At 43.8% G+C, this 17,979-nt stretch overlaps 2 protein-coding genes across 4 annotated transcripts; both read right to left on the reverse strand.

The window, feature by feature from the left end:
• Positions 1–3: 3 nt before the first annotated feature.
• Positions 4–6,116, reverse strand: LOC121565703 (mth938 domain-containing protein-like). The gene is made up of 4 exons (XM_041876202.2): positions 6,043–6,116; positions 4,479–4,629; positions 3,335–3,430; positions 4–390 (listed from the first exon to the last, which is right to left on the reverse strand). Exons 2-4 carry the CDS (start codon positions 4,605–4,607, stop codon positions 250–252), a joined length of 366 nt encoding a protein of 121 aa, XP_041732136.1. The 5' UTR covers positions 4,608–4,629; positions 6,043–6,116; the 3' UTR covers positions 4–249.
• Positions 6,117–8,734: 2,618 nt separating this feature from the next.
• On the reverse strand, positions 8,735–16,876 carry LOC121565661 (pannexin-1). 3 transcript variants are annotated; one of them, XM_041876188.2, is made up of 8 exons: positions 16,133–16,876; positions 15,900–16,015; positions 15,564–15,748; positions 11,504–11,690; positions 11,298–11,398; positions 10,989–11,208; positions 9,799–10,111; positions 8,735–9,640 (listed from the first exon to the last, which is right to left on the reverse strand). In XM_041876188.2, exons 1-8 carry the CDS (start codon positions 16,311–16,313, stop codon positions 9,576–9,578), a joined length of 1,368 nt encoding a protein of 455 aa, XP_041732122.1. In that variant the 5' UTR covers positions 16,314–16,876; the 3' UTR covers positions 8,735–9,575. The 3 variants fall into 3 exon arrangements, with proteins under 3 accessions (XP_041732122.1, XP_041732121.1, XP_041732127.1); XM_041876187.2 differs by having other exon boundaries at positions 8,735–9,661; positions 16,133–16,875; XM_041876193.2 differs by having other exon boundaries at positions 8,735–9,661; positions 16,118–16,209.
• Between the last annotated feature and the right edge of the window lie 1,103 nt (positions 16,877–17,979).

Genomic DNA, 17,979 nt, shown 5'->3' on the forward strand with positions numbered 1-17,979 from the left:
TCACATTTAAGTCATTTCAGCGCTGTTCATTACGGTGTTTTGAATGTTTCACCTTGCTAAATGCACCCCAGGGTTGTGTTCATCAGGCACCAAACAGAAGAAAATAGGGAGGGACTACAATGCAAAATGCCCATTGTTGTTTTCCATTGCAAAACGTTTTGCTACGGTGTGCTGTAATGAATATGACGCTGTTGAATCGTGCCAAGTTTTCAGACTTCTCCTACTGGCCACCTCTGTGGTGTGATGTCATCAGCAGGTAGAGTGGAAGACGCCGCCCACCTTGGCTCCCTGGCCAACCAGGTTGTTGTATTCTGTGACTGCCTTCTCTGTCTGCAGCACCCTCAGTTCCACTCCTCTCTGTCTCACAAAATCCACAGTTGAGGACGGGACCTTTAGAGAGACAGCGTGTTCAACATTGCAGCTGACTTTAAAAGACAAATTCCACCTGAAAACTATCATTTTGTTTTTGTTTCATTAGTCCATTGTTGACAGTTCCAAAATGTTTTGCTTGTCAGCAATCAAGTTTTCAAGATACGTAACTTTCCACATACATAAATCATCCCCGTATGATGCAATTTGTATCATATGATGCTGTGTTTTGCATCATATGATGCAAATTGCATCATACAGGGATGATTTCTGTATTTTGAGTTACATATCTTAAACTTGATTGCTGACAAGCAAAACATTTTGGGACTATGTCAACCAATGGACTAATGAAACAAATACCAAAAGATAGTTTTTGGGTGGAGCTTTCCTTTAAAGGCAGTTGAGACTGATTGATCTACAAATCACCTTGCATCATAAATAACTACTAAATATTATTTGTAGATCTGTCATTCACAATTTACCCATGGTACATCACAGTTTTGACGCTCTCGAACACAGCCAGAGAGAGAACTCTGGGGAAGTGTGTAGGGGCTAGGGAAAGTGTAGGGCAGAGGAAGGGTAAATGTGTAGGAGCTGGTGAAAGTATGTTTGTAGGGGCTAGGGAAAGTGAACGGTAGGGGAAACGGAGGGGAAGCGAGAGGTTTTACTCTGCCCAAAATCTGTCCATGAAAATAAGCTCAAGAAGTGAGGATTTTTTGTATGAAGGTCAATGAGTGTCAAATTTGGTCAACAAAAAATGTAATTGCTAATTTGCTACGTGAGGCTTATTTGATTGAAAGGAAATTTAGTAATGTTTAGGTTGTTACGAATGCAGTGATATAAGTTTACGCCTGTGGCATTTCGGCAACTTACCCAAATATGACTTTACATTGGAGTTGTGCCTGTTGTCATAGAGATACAGTGGGGAGAACAATACACTGCTGATTTTGCAGGTTTTCCTACTTACAAAGCATGTAGAGGTCTGTCATTTTTATCATAGGTACACTTCAACTGTGAGAGACGGAATCTAAAACAAAAATCCAGAAAATCACATTGTATGATTTTTAAGTAATTCATTTGCATTTTATTGCATGACATAAGTATTTGATACATCAGAAAAGCAGAACTTAATATTTGGTACAGAAACCTTTGTTTGCAATTACAGAGATCATACGTTTCCTGTTGGTCTTGACCAGGTTTGCACACACTGCAGCAGGGATTTTGGCCCACTCCTCCATACAGATCTTCTCCAGATCCTTCAGGTTTCGGGGCTGTCGCTGGGCAATACAGACTTTCAGTTCCCTCCAAAGATTTTCTATTGGGTTCAGGTCTGGAGACTGGCTAGGCCACGCCAGGACCTTGAGATGCTTCTTATGGAGCCACTCCTTAGTTGCCCTGGCTGTGTGTTTCGGGTCGCTGTCATGCTGGAAGACCCAGCCACGACCCATCTTCAATGCTCTTACTGAGGGAAGGAGGTTGTTGGCCAAGATCTCGCGATACATGGCCCCATCCATCCTCCCCTCAATACGGTGCAGTCGTCCTGTCCCCTTTGCAGAAAAGCATCCCCAAAGAATGATGTTTCCACCTCCATGCTTCACGGTTGGGATGGTGTTCTTGGGGTTGTACTCATCCTTCTTCTTCCTCCAAACACGGCGAGTGGAGTTTAGACCAAAAAGCTATATTTTTGTCTCATCAGACCACATGACCTTCTCCCATTCCTCCTCTGGATCATCCAGATGGTCATTGGAAAACTTCAGACGGGCCTGGACATGCGCTGGCTTGAGCAGGGGGACCTTGCGTGCGCTGCAGGATTTTAATCCATGACAGCGTAGTGTGTTACTAATGGTTTTCTTTGAGACTAGTCCCAGCTCTCTTCAGGTCATTGACCAGGTCCTGCCGTGTAGTTCTGGGCTGATCCCTCATCTTCCTCATGATCATTGATGCCCCACGAGGTGAGATCTTGCATGGAGCCCCAGACCGAGGGTGATTGACCGTCATCTTGAACGTCTTCCATTTTCTAATAATTGCGCCAACAGTTGTTGCCTTCTCACCAAGCTGCTTGCCTATTGTCCTGTAGCCCATCCCAGCCTTGTGCAGGTCTACAATTTTATCCCTGATGTCCTTACACAGCTCTCTGGTCTTGGCCATTGTGGAGAGGTTGGAGTCTGTTTGATTGAGTGTGTGGACAGGTGTCTTTTATACAGGTAACGAGTTCAAACAGGTGCAGTTAATACAGGTAATGAGTGGAGAACAGGAGGGCTTCTTAAAGAAAAACTAACAGGTCTGTGAGAGTCGGAATTCTTACTGGTTGGTAGGTGATCAAATACTTATGTCATGCAATAAAATGCAAATTAATTACTTAAAAATCATACAATGTGATTCCGTCTCTCACAGTTGAAGTGTACCTATGATAAAAATTACAGACCTCTACATGCTTTGTAAGTAGGAAAACCTGCAAAATCGGCAGTGTATCAAATACTTGTTCTCCCCACTGTATATAGAGGACTCATCATGGATATAATCAATTTTAGCATGGACATTGCCATTGAAGGCTTACAACATTTTAAAGTAGTCAACTGGGTGGGGATTCCTATGAGTTGGAAAAAATCTGCCAAATAAGAAAAATAAAATGTACTCCTTTAAAATGGAGATAGCAATAGGCAGTGCATTTGAGGCTGTCACAGACGCTATAATGGCACAGATACAAAAATGAGTCCTCTATATATCTCTATGGCCTATTGTTAACGCGTATCTGCCCTCTCACTGGCTAGAATAGTCCCACCTGATCTCACCTCCCGCCTGCCTTCTATCTTTGAGGACATTTATTTTCATTGTTAGAGTGGTCACTCGAATATCTTGTCAATATAATAAACAATATTTGGGGTAAATGTGTAGGTCTAGGGAAAGTGTAGTGTAAATGTGTAGGGAGTAGGGGAAGTCTGTGCGTATGGGTCTAGGGGCATACCTGCAGCGCCTCACTCATGCCCCGCCCGATGACCAGCGTCTCCACCCCCTTCTGAAGCACCTCCTCCAGATCTGCAGGATGCACTCCAGATTGATGCTACACACATTGTGAGTGACATCATTATCATCATATAAGGTTGATAGATTAATTATTAATGACTAATTATTACACCCTGAAACTGTGTGAAATGTGTGAGTGTAGGACCAGTAAAGACTATGGCATTGAGCTACAATTTAGCAATGTGAGTAAGAGTTAGACCAGACAACAAAGGAGAACTGTCTAAACCAAGATAAAGGGGCCTCCCAATTTAGGGAGGAGAGAAACTGTTAGGTTTTTTAAGGAGTATGCAGGATATTGTGAGGACGGCGATAACTAAGGAATGCATGTGTATGTATGTATGTGTGTAGGCATGTGTATGTATGTATGTATGTATGTATGTATGTGTGTGTGTGTGTGTACTGATGGTCAGGAGAGCAGTTTTAAAGTGGAAAACTACAGCCTGCCTACAGAGAAGAGGGATGTTTGTATGATGTATGAGTATAAAAGATGGACTCTGAAATTGTGATGGCAGAACGTTTTCATGAATAAAGCCTGATGATTGTATGCTGGGCTGCTTGGTCTGATTATTAGAGATTTACAACCTCTGGGATACAGACTGAGTAATAAGTTCATTTTTTAAACATTGGGATAGAAATTCACGTAACAAAGGTGCCATTTGAGACGTAGCCCATGTCCGGCTCTATGTCCTATTATCATAATAATGTAATGAAACAGGCAGGGAGCAGGTCTCGAACCATCAACCTTCTAGCCCGAATTCCAGCGTGCCATCGACTGTGCCCCAAAAGTATGCTCGTGTGGCAGAGTCGATATCCGCACTTATAAACCCAGGGTCGTTACACAACCCCCGTCCTCGCGCTAGCTTACAACTCAACATCTTACAGGAACGCGCTCAACGGGCAAGCACACGCACGTTCGTGGATGCAAGGTCCGATCAATTCTGACACCAACGTAATGAAACAGGCGTGGAGCAGGTCTCGAACCCTCAACCTTCTAGCCCAAAGCCATCGACTATGCCCCAAAAGCATGCTCGCGTGGCAGAGTCGATATCCACGTTTATAAACCCAGGGTCGTTTCAATAACTTACATCTGTCCCAGTCTCACTCCAGTCCCAGGCACGGCTTTCCCCGGGCCACACCTTACAGTCCTTATAGGAAGAGGAGCAGCCCTTCACCTTCATCTGTCCTGTCCCCAGGACGATCTCTGGCGACGACATAGGGCAGGTGTTGTCTCGGCTGCTGCAGGCACATTTGGAAACAAACGCAGCGTTTTCAATCTAACGCTTTGAACACACCGACTGTCTCATTGGCAAAATAGTATGCAGCATCATCTAGATATGTGTGCAACAAAAGTTCAACATTCACCTTCTGCTACCATTTCTGTCAACCCGTCTACGCATACATTTTGACGCATACGTTCGATAAATCCAACGTATGCACCACACAGAACGCACTGCAACTGCCTCTGCAACGCAATGGTGCAAGGCAAACGCAGCGTTCCATTGGAAATGAATGTACTTCTGGTGTACCAAAATGCAATAACACAGTCGGTGTGTTTGAAGCGTTAAAGGTGGGCTAGCAACCAGAGGTTTGCTGGTTTTGAATCCCAACAGAAAAATCTACTGGGGAATAAGCAGTGGTGGAAAAAGTACCCAATTGTCATACTTGAGTAAAAGTAAAGATAACTTAATAAAAAATGACTCAAGTGAAAGTCACCCTGTAAAATACTACTTGAGTAAAAGTCTAAAAGTATTTGGTTATAAATATAGTTAAGTATCAAAAGTAAATGTAATTACTAAAATGTACTTAAGTATCAAAAGTAAAAGTATGAATCATTTCTAATTACTTATGTTAAGCAAACCAGTAGGCACAATTTATTTATTTATTTACGGATAGCCAGGGGCACACTCCAATACTCAGACATCATTTACAAATGAAGCATTTGTGTTTAGTGAGTCCGCCAGATCAGAGGCAGTAGGGATGACCAGGGATGTCCTCTTGATAAGTGTGTGCATTGGACAATTTTCTGTCCTGCTAAGCATTCAAAATGTAATGAGTACTTTTGGGTGTCAGGGAAAATGTATAGAGTAAAAAGTACATAATTGTCTTTAGGAATGTAGGGAAGTAAAAGTAGTCAAAAATATTAATAGTAAAGTACAGATACCCCCCAAAAACGACTTAAGTACTTTAAAGTATTTTTACTTAAGTACTTTACACCACTGGGAATAAGACAGGAACCGGAGGGTACTATCCTGCCGTTGTGCCCTTGAGCAACCCCTTAAATGGCTCATCAGGGGCTGCCCTGCTCAAACCTCTCCAATCGGTGTGTTGGTGTGTCTTTCAGCGGGGTTGTCAACTTGAGATCAATGCTGCAAGGAATATGGATATATAAAGTATTCTTCTAAAACATAAGCATATCTAGTGAGAAACATTTCTAAAGTTGAATCCCTATGAACTATTATTAGATCGTATTTCTGTCCACGTGACCATGTAAACAAACACGGGTGAACTGTAACAAGTGCACGCAAACAAGTTTTGAAACCGAACGAATAGACGAAAGTGTCGCTGAAATGTCATTTACTACAGATTTGTGTTGGTTTTAAAACTATATTAATTTCATGTCCGTCAGTCGTGATTGCTACTTTTCCTTACCAGTTCGTTCCATCGTAGACAGCCTGACCAAAGCGTTTTATACCTAAACCAAGACATCACAGCCTGTCGTTTCCAATGGGAACAAATGAGCGATAGTGGGCAGAACAAGCAAGGAGTGGGGCAGAGCCAAGCACGAGCTAGCGAGATCCTATTGGCCCGTTCTAGCATAATCTGCATCTTTCCGTTAGGGAACGCCTACTCTGTGAAGTGCGCGTGTGCAATAACTCCATTCGCCTTTGCCCTAAACAACGCGATTTTTTAAAAACTTTTGCAACGGGTAAAGTTTACAAACCTTAGTCGACTCTATTCATAACATATTCTAGTTTTGACAACAGAACTGTATTGAGATCAAACGTTTCATCGATGAGAAAATGTGCAGAATGTCGGCCAAAATCCATCTCGTTCCATCTTCTCTCACTCCCCGCCAAATATGCTTCACATTTAAACATACATTTACATTTTAGTCATTTAGCAGACGCTCTTATCCAGAGCGACTTACAGTTAGTGAATACATGTAATATATATATATATATATTTTTTGTATACTGGCCCCCCGTGGGAATCAAAACACAACCCTGGCGTTGCAAACACCATGCTCTATCAACTGAGCTACATCCCTTCCGGCCATTCCCTCCCCTACCCTGGACGACTCTGGGCCAATTGTGCGCCGCCCATGAGTCTCCTGGTCACGGCCGGCTGCGACAGAGCCTGGATTCGAACCAGGATCTAGTGGCACAGTTAGCACTGCGATGCAGTGCCTTAGACCACTGCGCCACTCAGGAGCTACTTCCGTGAGGGTTGGGTGTGTTCTGGATCGTTGTCAAATTTCTGCGTTGTGGAACGTTGCAGATAGAAATGTAATGACTAGAGCTGATGTGATGCTTATTCTACATACCAGCGAAGTATGTTTGTTCTACATCATTCATTTATATCTGAACGTTGGCGAACGTTGTCTCCTGCTGAAAGTGGCCATGATAAAATGTGGACTGGCTAATGGTTAATTGTATTAACTGAACAGTTGAAGCAAGAGCTGTTTGTCCCACTGAGTTCATCCAATAACCATTTACTTTATCAACTTTTTTTCTACATGGACTTTTAAGTTGCGTGTGTGTGTGTGACTCCCTCCCATTTCCCAAAAGTCTATTAACTTTGAATACGCCGACTGCGTCATTGCGCAAAATAGTATGCAGCATCATCTAGATATGTGTGCAACAAAAGTTCAACATTCACCTTCTGCTACCATTTCTGTCAACCTGTTTACGCAGACAGTTTGACGCATATGTTCGATAAATCCAACGCACTGCAACTGCCTCTGCAACGCAATGCTGCAAGGCAAACGCAGCGTTCCATTGGAAACGAATGTACTTCTGGCGTTTCAAAATGCAATGATACGGTCGGTGTGTTCGAAGCGTTAGGTTCCCATTCCTCCTGTTATGTCACTGTCAGCCAATGTGTAAACTGTCCAAAGGGGAACAATGATGCTGCAAATGTATTTGATAATAACAAATAATTGATTCTGTTTATCCACATAAACATATGTATCACAAGCCGGTTTCGGGCCCAGAAAGCTTATTTCTGGACTAAAAAGTACTTCTCCATTCAGCATACCCCACATATAAAAATAACAGTTATGGGTCTTTCTATAAATAATGGGGCCAATGTGTGGCATTGGATTCCAAATTTCAAAACGGTTTAAAACTAAAATAAAAATGATTTTCATGCAGTTATTTAGAGTGATAAAAGTGAATATATGCAAATTGGCCCATAACTCCACCTATACAACAACATCGGCCTAGGACTAAACATCCTTTAAGCGGGGTTCATAAAGACATTGCCAAGTCAAATTCAAGGACTTTCAGGGTCTTTTTCAAGCACTTCAATGTAATTTTCAAGGACCTCCATGTTATACAATTGTATAATTTATACAATTGTACATATAGGGCTTAATATATACTGAACAAAAATATAAACGCAACAATTTCAAAGATTTTACTGAGTTACAGTTCATATAAGGAAATCAGTCAATTGAAATAAATTCATTAGGCCCTAATCTATGGAATTCACATGACTGGAAAGGGGTGCAGCCATGGGTGCCAATCAGAATGAGTTTTTCCCCACAAGGGCTTTATTAGACAGAAATACTCCTCTGAAAACAGTAAAGTAGGCTACTTCAAGCCCCTTGTATAGGTTAAAATTGCAGGTGTAATATGGAAAACAAAATGTATTTGTCATGTTATTTCATTACCAGGTCATATTACATAGCAATTTGTCATTATATCCAGAATGAATAGAAATAGCGTTGGGTGTTGCGCAATAAACTATCCTACACAATTTCACACAGTAGACTGTGTCCAATCCGAGGCACAAAAACAATGTATTACCTTAATGCTTCCTCTGTTAAATCTAAGGAGTAAATCAAGCAGACAACAGATTACCATCAATTCGCTAGGGATATCACCAGCATATTGTTCAAAATATATTCTTGACATTCCTCCCGAACACCTTTTTTCCAGCACTTGGGCAGTTGTTGCATCGCATGCGCTATCACAACTGCTGTTCATCACTTGACGGTCATTCGTAAAAGTCCTTCCTGGATCAGAAGATGACGTGTGAAAATATCACGCCGTAACTAATCAGCTGGACACCAAAAGTATTATGCATAATTATTGAAGAACCACGTTAATGACAACAGTATCGATTTAGCTTTTAAGTATCAAGGTAAGGGGACTCTCTGTTAAAAGCTTTCGATTTTGCAATTGCATACATCATTTTGGATTTGTGTGCCCATAAACTCTTTTCACACCATAACATAAGGAGATCCACACAAAATGTTACTAGTTACACTGCATTTCTGAGATCTCTATACAAAAAAAATACAAAAAAACTGTCCAACGGCTAGATCCAGGATTCTTACAAGTTCAAGTTCAATATCTAATTTAACTGATTAATGCTTAATATATTATATAAAGACAACTTACACTGCCATAACTGTAAGGATAGAAAAGTCATTTTATGTCACACGATTTTGGGCAAATCTGCGAAAACACCAACTATGATAAAGGGTTAAACATAGGTTTTAAATCAACTGGTGAATTGTACTGAATATAGCTATGATCCCCCCTTATTTCTTCATGTAATGACATGATAAAAAAGGCTGAATATTATCAATGACTTATCAACAGCTGTAACAAGTTGTCCAGTGTAGGAAATCCTCAGTGGTACCCTAGTTTATAGAAAGACCCTTCTGCAGACAGTATGCCGCCACCACACACACACCTTGGGCAGTATGGATTTCAATATAGGAAGATACCCAGAAACTGCTTGTCCGATTCAAATCCCTGATCACATCAAAACATTGTTGGCTAGTACCACTGGCGTTAGTTAATACAACTCTGTCCCATTGACATCAAGACATCTCTGCTAAACCTTAGTCTGAGTTGTTTAGATAATGGCTTGTTGGGTCTCTGGTTCTTAGAACCTCTCTGGTTCCTAGTGTCCCACAACCCACTGGGGCTGTTCCTTCATGGCAACGATCAGATAATTCGCTGTCGGACCGCCCCGTCGTCACTCTGCCTTCCGCCTGTCATCGCACTGTTGCCTGGCAAGAGAGCAGAGAATTCTGAGGGGCAAACAGAACATTACGAATTTCATTTATCGGATATTTGTTTTATTTGTAGAATGGTTTGGAATTTCATTATATTTCCCATCATTCCAATTCGCTTCCTCTCCCCTTCCTTCCTTTCCCTTCAAACTCACCTGTCATCTCAGTGGCCCTGGTCTGGCTTTGGCCTGGGTCTGGGGAAGCTGGGCTGGGGACTGGGGCCTTGCTACTGGCCTCCCCAGCGGCAGGGTTAACAATATGAATAGCTTTAGCAATAGGGTTGTCATTAGCTTTAGCATTAAGGATAGCATTTGCATTGGAGGTTTTGTCACTAGCATTGGAGGTAGCTGCGGTGCTCCTCTTTCCGTCCGTGACATCCATCTTCACTAGACACAGCATCTGAAGCAGTCCCATGGCATCAAAGTCCTCCCCCTCACACACACCCCTCCTCCTCAGCAACTCCAACACCTACAACACAGAGCTATACAATTACACACACACCCCTCTGCCTCAGCAACACACATGCAAAAGTCGTGAAGAATGCATGACAGTGCCTCTTCCCCTTCAGGTGGTTGAAAAGATTTGGTAGGGCCCTCAAATCCTCAAAAAGTTACACAGCTGCACCACTGAGAGCATCTTGACTAGCTGCATCACTGCTTGGTATGGCAACTGCACTGGGGCCAAGCTGCCTGCCATCCAGGACCTCTATATTAGGCGGTGTGAAAGGAAGGGCAGGAAAATTGTTAAAGACTCCAGCCACCCAAGCCATAGACTGTTCTCTCTGCTTCCACACAGCAAGCGGTACCGGAGCAACAAGTCTGACACCAACAGGCTCCTGAACAGCTTCTATCCCCAGGCCATAAGACTGCTAAATAGCTAACAGAATGGCTCCACGGACTATCTGCATTGACCGTTCTATTTTTGCACTTACTCTATGCACACTACACACATACATACATACATACATATCATGCACACACATTCATACTGACTCTACACACAGGCACTCGCATACAATCATATGCACTGCTGCTACTCTGTTTAACATGTATGTACTGATGCCTAGTCACATTACCCCTGTACATATCTACCCCTACCACTCCACAATCCCTGCACATTGTAAATATGGTATTGGCACTGACCCTGTATTTGGCTTATTTACTTATGTTCTTCTTATTTCTATTTCTCATGTGTTTTTGTTCCACTTGACTATTCTCTAGAGTACTACTGATACTCATTACTGCATTGCTGGGAGCAAGCAAGATAGCTATTTCACTGTACTTGTGCACGTGATAATAAAAACATGAAAATCTAACAGCTATCACACAGAGCTATACACACACACCTTCATGTACTTGTATGACTTGAGCTCGCTGAGGTTTTCTTCCAGGAAGAGGAAGTAGAGTGTCAGGTCATCCCATTGGCCCTGGGGGCGGGGCAGAACACCGGTGGTGGGCAGTGATTGGTAGGACTTCAGGAAATGGGTGTGTGATTGTAAGAAGGGGCGCAGAGCGCAGTATATCACCACGGGAACCAGCATGGCGTACACCAGCAGGTTAACAAAGCTGAAATCACAATCCAGTAAACTTTATTTAAAAAGGGAACAACAACTACAAAAATTACTGGCTAAAAGCTAAAAAGGTGGCGTAAAAACCTTAGCAAAGTGAACACGCCCACAGCGACCAGCTTGCACTGTAATTGGTCGGGGATTGAGGTGTCATTGGCCAGGAGTCCGGTGCGCAGGGAACAGCCGAACTGTGGTGAGGATCACAATGTAGGACCAATAAGTTAGCCAGATAACTGTCAACACAAGATCAATAAGTTAGGGTCAGTTATGACTAGACCCACAGAGTTAGTTACCTGGTCAGTGAGGGAGGCGAGGCGGAGATAGTAGCCCAGGTAGACACAGGCCAGAAGCAAGGTGAGCAGGTTGAGGCCTCGACACAGCAGGTAGCGCCACAACAACACAACACTCCTCTTCTTGGTCAGCAGATACTGCTCCACCACCGGGTACATGAAACACCCCTCAGTAGGGTCGGACGCACCACTGTAGGGAGGGAGAGACAGAGAGAGAGTGAGAGAGTGTTAGCAGTGGTGGAGGTCAGGCTCATAGTAATGTCTGGAATGGAATTAATGGAACAGTATCAAACACTTCAAACGGTCTCCATGTATACTACACCGGCTCTGATGCTCGTCGGATGTGGCAGGGCTTGCAAACAATTACGGACTACAAAAGGGAAACCCAGCCGCGAGCTGCCCAGTGACGCGAGCCTACCAGTTGTGCTAAATGCCTTTAATGCTCGCTTTGAGGCAAGCAACACTGAAGCATGCATGAGAGCAGCAGCTCTACCGGACGACTGTGTGATCACACTCTCCGTAGCCGAAGTGAGCAAGACCTTTAAACAGGTCAACATTTACAAAGCCACGGGGCCAGACAGATTACCAGGACGTGTACTCAGAGCATGCACGGACCAACAGGCAAGTGTCTTCACAGACATTTTCAACCTCTCCCTGACCGAGTCTGTAATTCCTACATGTTTCAAGAAGACCACCATAGTCCCTGTGTCCAAGAAAGCGAAGGTAACCTGCCTAAATGACTACCGCCCCGTAGCACTCACGTCGGTAGCCATGAAGTGCTTTGAAAGGCTGGTCATGGCTCACATCAACACCATAATCCCGGAAACCCTAGACCCACTCCAATTCACATACCGCCCCAACAGATCGCACTCCACGCTGCCCTTTCCCACCTGGAAAAAAGGAACACCTATGTGACAATGCTGTTCATTGACTACAGCTCAGCGTTCAACACCCTAGTGCCCACAAAGCTCATCACTAAGCTAAGGACCCTGGGACTAAACACCTCCCTCTGTAACTGGATCCTGGACTTCCTGACAGGCCGCCCCCAGGTGGTAAGGGTAGACAACAACGCATCTGCCATGCTAATCCTCAACACGGGGGCCCCTCAGGGGTGCGTGCTTAGTCCCCTCCTGTACTCCCTGTTCACCCACAACTGCGTGGCCAAGCACGACTCCAACACAATTATTACGTTTGCTGACGACACAACAGTGGTAGGCCTGATCACCGAAAACGATGAGACAGCCTTTAGGGAGGAGGTCAGAGACCTGGCAGAGTGGTGCAAGGACATCAACCTCTCCCAGCTGGTAGAGCACGGCGCTTGTAACGCCAAGGTAGTGGGTTCGATCCCCGGGACCACCCATACACAAAAATGTATGCACGCATGACTGTAAGTCGCTTTGGATAAAAGCGTCTGCTAAATGGCATATTATTATTATTATATTATTAAGATAAAGGAGCTGATCGTGGACTAAAGGAAAAGGAGGGTCAAACACGCTCCCATTCACATCGACAGGGCTGTAGTGGAGCGGGTGGAGAGTTTCAAGTTCCTTGATGTCCACATCACCAACAAACTATCATGGTCCAAACACACCAAGACAGTCGTGAAGAGGGCACGACAACACCTTTTCCCCCTCAAGAGACTTGAAAGATTTGGCATCGGTCCCCAGATCCTCTAAGAAGTTCTACAGCTGCACCATCGAGAGCATCCTGACCGGTTGCATCACCGCCTGGTATGGCAATTGCTCGGCATCCGACCGTAAGGCGCTACAGAGGGTAGTGCGTACGGCCCAGTACACTGCTGCTACTCACTGTTTATTATCTATGTATAGTCACTTTACCCCTACCTACATGTACAAATTATCTCAACTAACCTGTACCTCCGCACAGTGACTCGGTACCGTAGCCCCTGCATGCAATAAATATATATATATATATATATATATATATATATATATATATATATATATATATATATATATATATATATATACACAGTGGGGAGAACAAGTATTTGATACACTGCCGATTTTGCAGGTTTTCCTACTTACAAAGCATGTAGAGGTCTGTAATTTTTATCATAGGTACACTTCAACTGTGAGAGACGGAATCTAAAACAAAAATCCAGAAAATCACATTGTATGATTTTTAAGTAATTCATTTGCATTTTATTGCATGACATAAATATTTGATACATCAGAAAAGCAGAACTTAATATTTGGTACAGAAACCTTTGTTTCCAATTACAGAGATCATACGTTTCCTGTAGGACTTGACCAGGTTTGCACACACTGCAGCAGGGATTTTGGCCCACTCCTCCATACAGACCTTCTCCAGATCCTTCAGGTTTCGGGGCTGTCGCTGGGCAATACGGACTTTCAGCTCCCTCCAAAGATTTTCTATTGGGTTCAGGTCTGGAGACTGGCTAGGCCACTCCAGGACCTTGAGATGCTTCTAACGGAGCCACTCCTTAGTTGCCCTGGCTGTGTGTTTCGGGTCGTTGTCATGCTGGAAGTCCCAGCCATGACCCATCTTCAATGCTCTTACTGAGGGAAGGAGGTTGTTGGCCAAGATCTCGTGATACATGGCCCCATCCATCCTCCCCTCAACACGGTGCAGTCGTCCTGTCCCCTTTGCAGAATCGCATCCCCAAAGAATGATGTTTCCACCTCCATGATTCACGGTTGGGATGGTGTTCTTGGGGTTGTACTCATCCTTCTTCTTCCTCCAAACACGGCGAGTGGAGTTTAGACCAAAAAGCTATATTTTTGTCTCATCAGACCACATGACCTTCTCCCATTCCTCCTCTGGATCATCCAGATGGTCATTGGCAAACTTCAGACGGGCCTGGACATGCGCTGGCTTGAGCAGGGGGACCTTGCGTGCGCTGCAGGATGTTAATCCATGACGGCGTAGTGTGTTATTAATGGTTTTCTTTGAGACTGTGGTCCCAGCTCTCTTCAGGTCATTGACCAGGTCCTGCCGTGTAGTTCTGGGCTGATCCCTCACTTTCCTCATGATCATTGATGCCCCACGAGGTGAGATCTTGCATGGAGCCCCAGACCGAGGGTGATTGACCGTCATCTTGAACTTCTTCCATTTTCTAATAATTGCGCCAACAGTTGTTGCCTTCTCACCAAGCTGCTTGCCTATTGTCCTGTAGCCCATCCCAGCCTTGTGCAGGTCTACAATTTTATCCCTGATGTCCTTACACAGCTCTCTGGTCTTGGCCATTGTGGAGAGGTTGGAGTCTGTTTGATTGAGTGTGTGGACAGGTGTCTTTTATACAGGTAACAAGTTCAAACAGGTGCAGTTAATACAGGTAATGAGTGGAGAACAGGAGGGCTTCTTAAAGAAAAACTAACAGGTCTGTGAGAGCTGGAATTCTTACTGGTTGGTAGGTGATCAAATACTTATGTCATGCAATAAAATGCAAATTAATTACTTAAAAATCATACAATGTGATTTTCTGGATTTTTGTTTTAGATTCCGTCTCTCACAGTTGAAGTGTACCTATGATAAAATGTACAGACCTCTACATGCTTTGTAAGTAGGAAAACCTGCAAATTCAGCAGTGTATCAAATACTTGTTCTCCCCACTGTATGTATATATATATATATATATATATATATATATATATATATATATATACACACACACTTTTTTTTTGTCATTTAGCAGACGCTCTTATCCAGAGCGACTTACAGGAGCAATTAGGGTTAAGTGCCTTGCTCAAGGACACAGACAGATTTTTCACCTAGTCGGCTCTGGGATTAGAACCAGCGACCTTTCGGTTACTGGCACAACGCTCTTAACCACTAAGCTACCTGCCTTGTTATTGTTATTTTATTTTTTACTTTAGTTTATTTAGTAAATATTTTCTTAACTCTATCTCTTGGACTGCATTGTTGGTTAAGGGCTTGTAAGTAAGCATTTCACAGTAAAGTCTACACCTGTTTTATTCGGCACATGTGACAAATACAATTTGATTTGATTACGTTTATTAATTCCATTCCAGCCTTTCAGTCTATTTGGTGCCTAATGAATACAACCCAGTTAGCCTACCTGTCTGTGTATTCCCCAGCAGTGGCCATGTGTTTAGCCAGAGTGACAGCACGGTTGTAGCAGCGGTCGAGCTCTTCTATGATGAAGCTGAGGTCTGACTGAAGCAGAGGAGAGGCAGAGAAACGCCAGAAAACCGCTGGACTATACATAATTACTGCTACCAACAGCAGGATATAGGGGAAGAACTGACAGAGTGGGGGAAAGGGAGAGAGGAGGGTGGATAAAGAGAGAGGAAGGAGAAAGAGAGTGAGAGGAGAAAGGTTAAGTGTTAGTTCCCTGTGTGTGTCCTTGTGTAGCCATATGGATAGTCTGCAAGTGTATGTCTGTGTGTGTTACCTTGTGTAGCCATAAGGGTAGTGTGTGAGTGTGTAGGGCTGCCCAGCAGTAGGAGTCCACGTACATGGCCTGACGCCAGGAAAAGTTAGCTGGAGGGAAACAGCTGATCTGAACACCTGGGAGACAGACAGAAAGACAGACACACACAGAGAGAATAATCACTAAATTATATAATCATTCATGATTTAGTGATTAATTAATCACACACACCTACCTACCTGTGACCTACTCACCCACAGAGACCTCCTGGGCGAACGCAAGAGAGATGAGGAGCAGAGGGAGTCCCACCGCCACGCATGTCACCATCTTGTCCATGGCTAGCTCAGTGCGCACGGCGCGGTACCTTGCCTGACCCGGCTCCTTCAGGAGGAAATCACTGAAAACATACTCTGTAGCGACGTGGGCGATAGCCATCTCTGGCTCCGTTGTCTTCTTAGCAGATCGACCCACCGTTTTGTTTCTAAACTAGTTTACCCTCGCTCTCGTGAGCTCGAAATGACAACGCTAAAGTTGAAACTGAAAGACTGGTGAAAGACGCACCATTGAAAAGTTGACAACACCTAGCTAGCTAGCAAGCTAAGCTACTGGTAAATTAATATAACTAGTGTGGCACGTGTACGCTTGACCCAACTACATAAATCAATCAAGCCATGCTGTGAGTTTAGCTAGGTAAAGAAAATCTCTTGTTAAAATTAGCTACCTGTGTTATAATTTTTTTGGCGGTGCACAACAAAGCAACTGCTGTTAACCAATGAAACTGCTAGACTTTGATGTGCCTTCCGGGGTGTCTCTAAGGTCGAGTAGTGCAAACTGGGATTCTTGGGACGTCCCTACCCTAAACTTAACCCTTACCCTCTCCTTAACCATTTTACATTTCAACTTCAATGGGAGGTAGGGACGTCCTAAGGAACCCTTCAGGTCCTTCCTTTTTTAGTCTTTCCAAGCTCTGTGGTCTTTACTTACTTATTTGCTTGCTTTATTCTTTCATTTTTTCCCCACTGTCTTTCACCATCCCATTTTCTCCACTGAATCACTAGCGAAACGTCTACAGGACACTGCACTTGCACAGACTTGCACGAAATAAACGGTTTTTTCCATCCTCTGCATGCACTGTAGCTACATGTTTTTACTGTGTCTGATGAGAGCTGTTGCTCTTCCATGAGGCCCTAGGGAGAGAGATAGGGGTCCAGCCACTGAGTGTCCTCCATCTGCAGACCTCATCACTCAGGTCCCTCTCTATACTGCCACCTACTGGAGACCTCATCTCTCAGGCCCCTCATCTTTCTTTGTACAATGCCTTCGCAAAGTATTCAGACCCCTTGACTTTTTCAACATTTTGTTATGTTACAGCCTTATTCTAAAATGGATTTGTTTTTAAATCTTCAGCAATCTACACACAATACCCCATAATGACAAAGCGAAAACAGGTTTTTAGACATTTTTGCAAATGTATTACAAATAAAAAACAGAAATACCTTATTTACATAAGTATTCAGCCCCTTTGCTATGAGATTCGAAATTGAGCTCAGGTGCATCCTGTTTCCATTGATCATCCTTGAGATGTTTCTACAACTTGATTGGAGTCCACCTTTGGTAAATTCAATTTATTGGACATGATTTGGAAAGGCACACACCGGTCTATAAAAGGTCCCACAGTTGACAGTGCATGTCAGAGCAAAAACCAAGCCATGAGGTCGAATGAATTGTCCGTAGAGCGCTGAGACAGGATTGTGTCGAGGCACAGATCTGGGGAAGGGTACCAAAACATTTCTGCAGCATTGAAGGTCCCGAAGAACACAGCCTCCATCATTCTTAAGTGGAAGAAGTTTGGAACCACAAAGACTCTTCCTAGAGCTGGCCACCCGGCCAAACTGAGCAATCGGGGGAGAAGGTCCTTGGTCAGGGAGGTGACCAAGAACCTGATGGTCACTCTGACAGAGCTCTAGAGTTCCTCTGTGGAGATGGGAGAACCTTCCAGAAGGACAACCATCTCTGCAGCACTCCACCAATCAGGCCTTTATGGTAGAGCCCGGACTTGAACCCGATCGAACATCTCTGGAGAGACCTGAAAATAGCTGTG

Source organism: Coregonus clupeaformis, chromosome 5 (assembly GCF_020615455.1).
Source record: "Coregonus clupeaformis isolate EN_2021a chromosome 5, ASM2061545v1, whole genome shotgun sequence".
Classification (NCBI taxonomy): domain Eukaryota; kingdom Metazoa; phylum Chordata; class Actinopteri; order Salmoniformes; family Salmonidae; genus Coregonus; species Coregonus clupeaformis.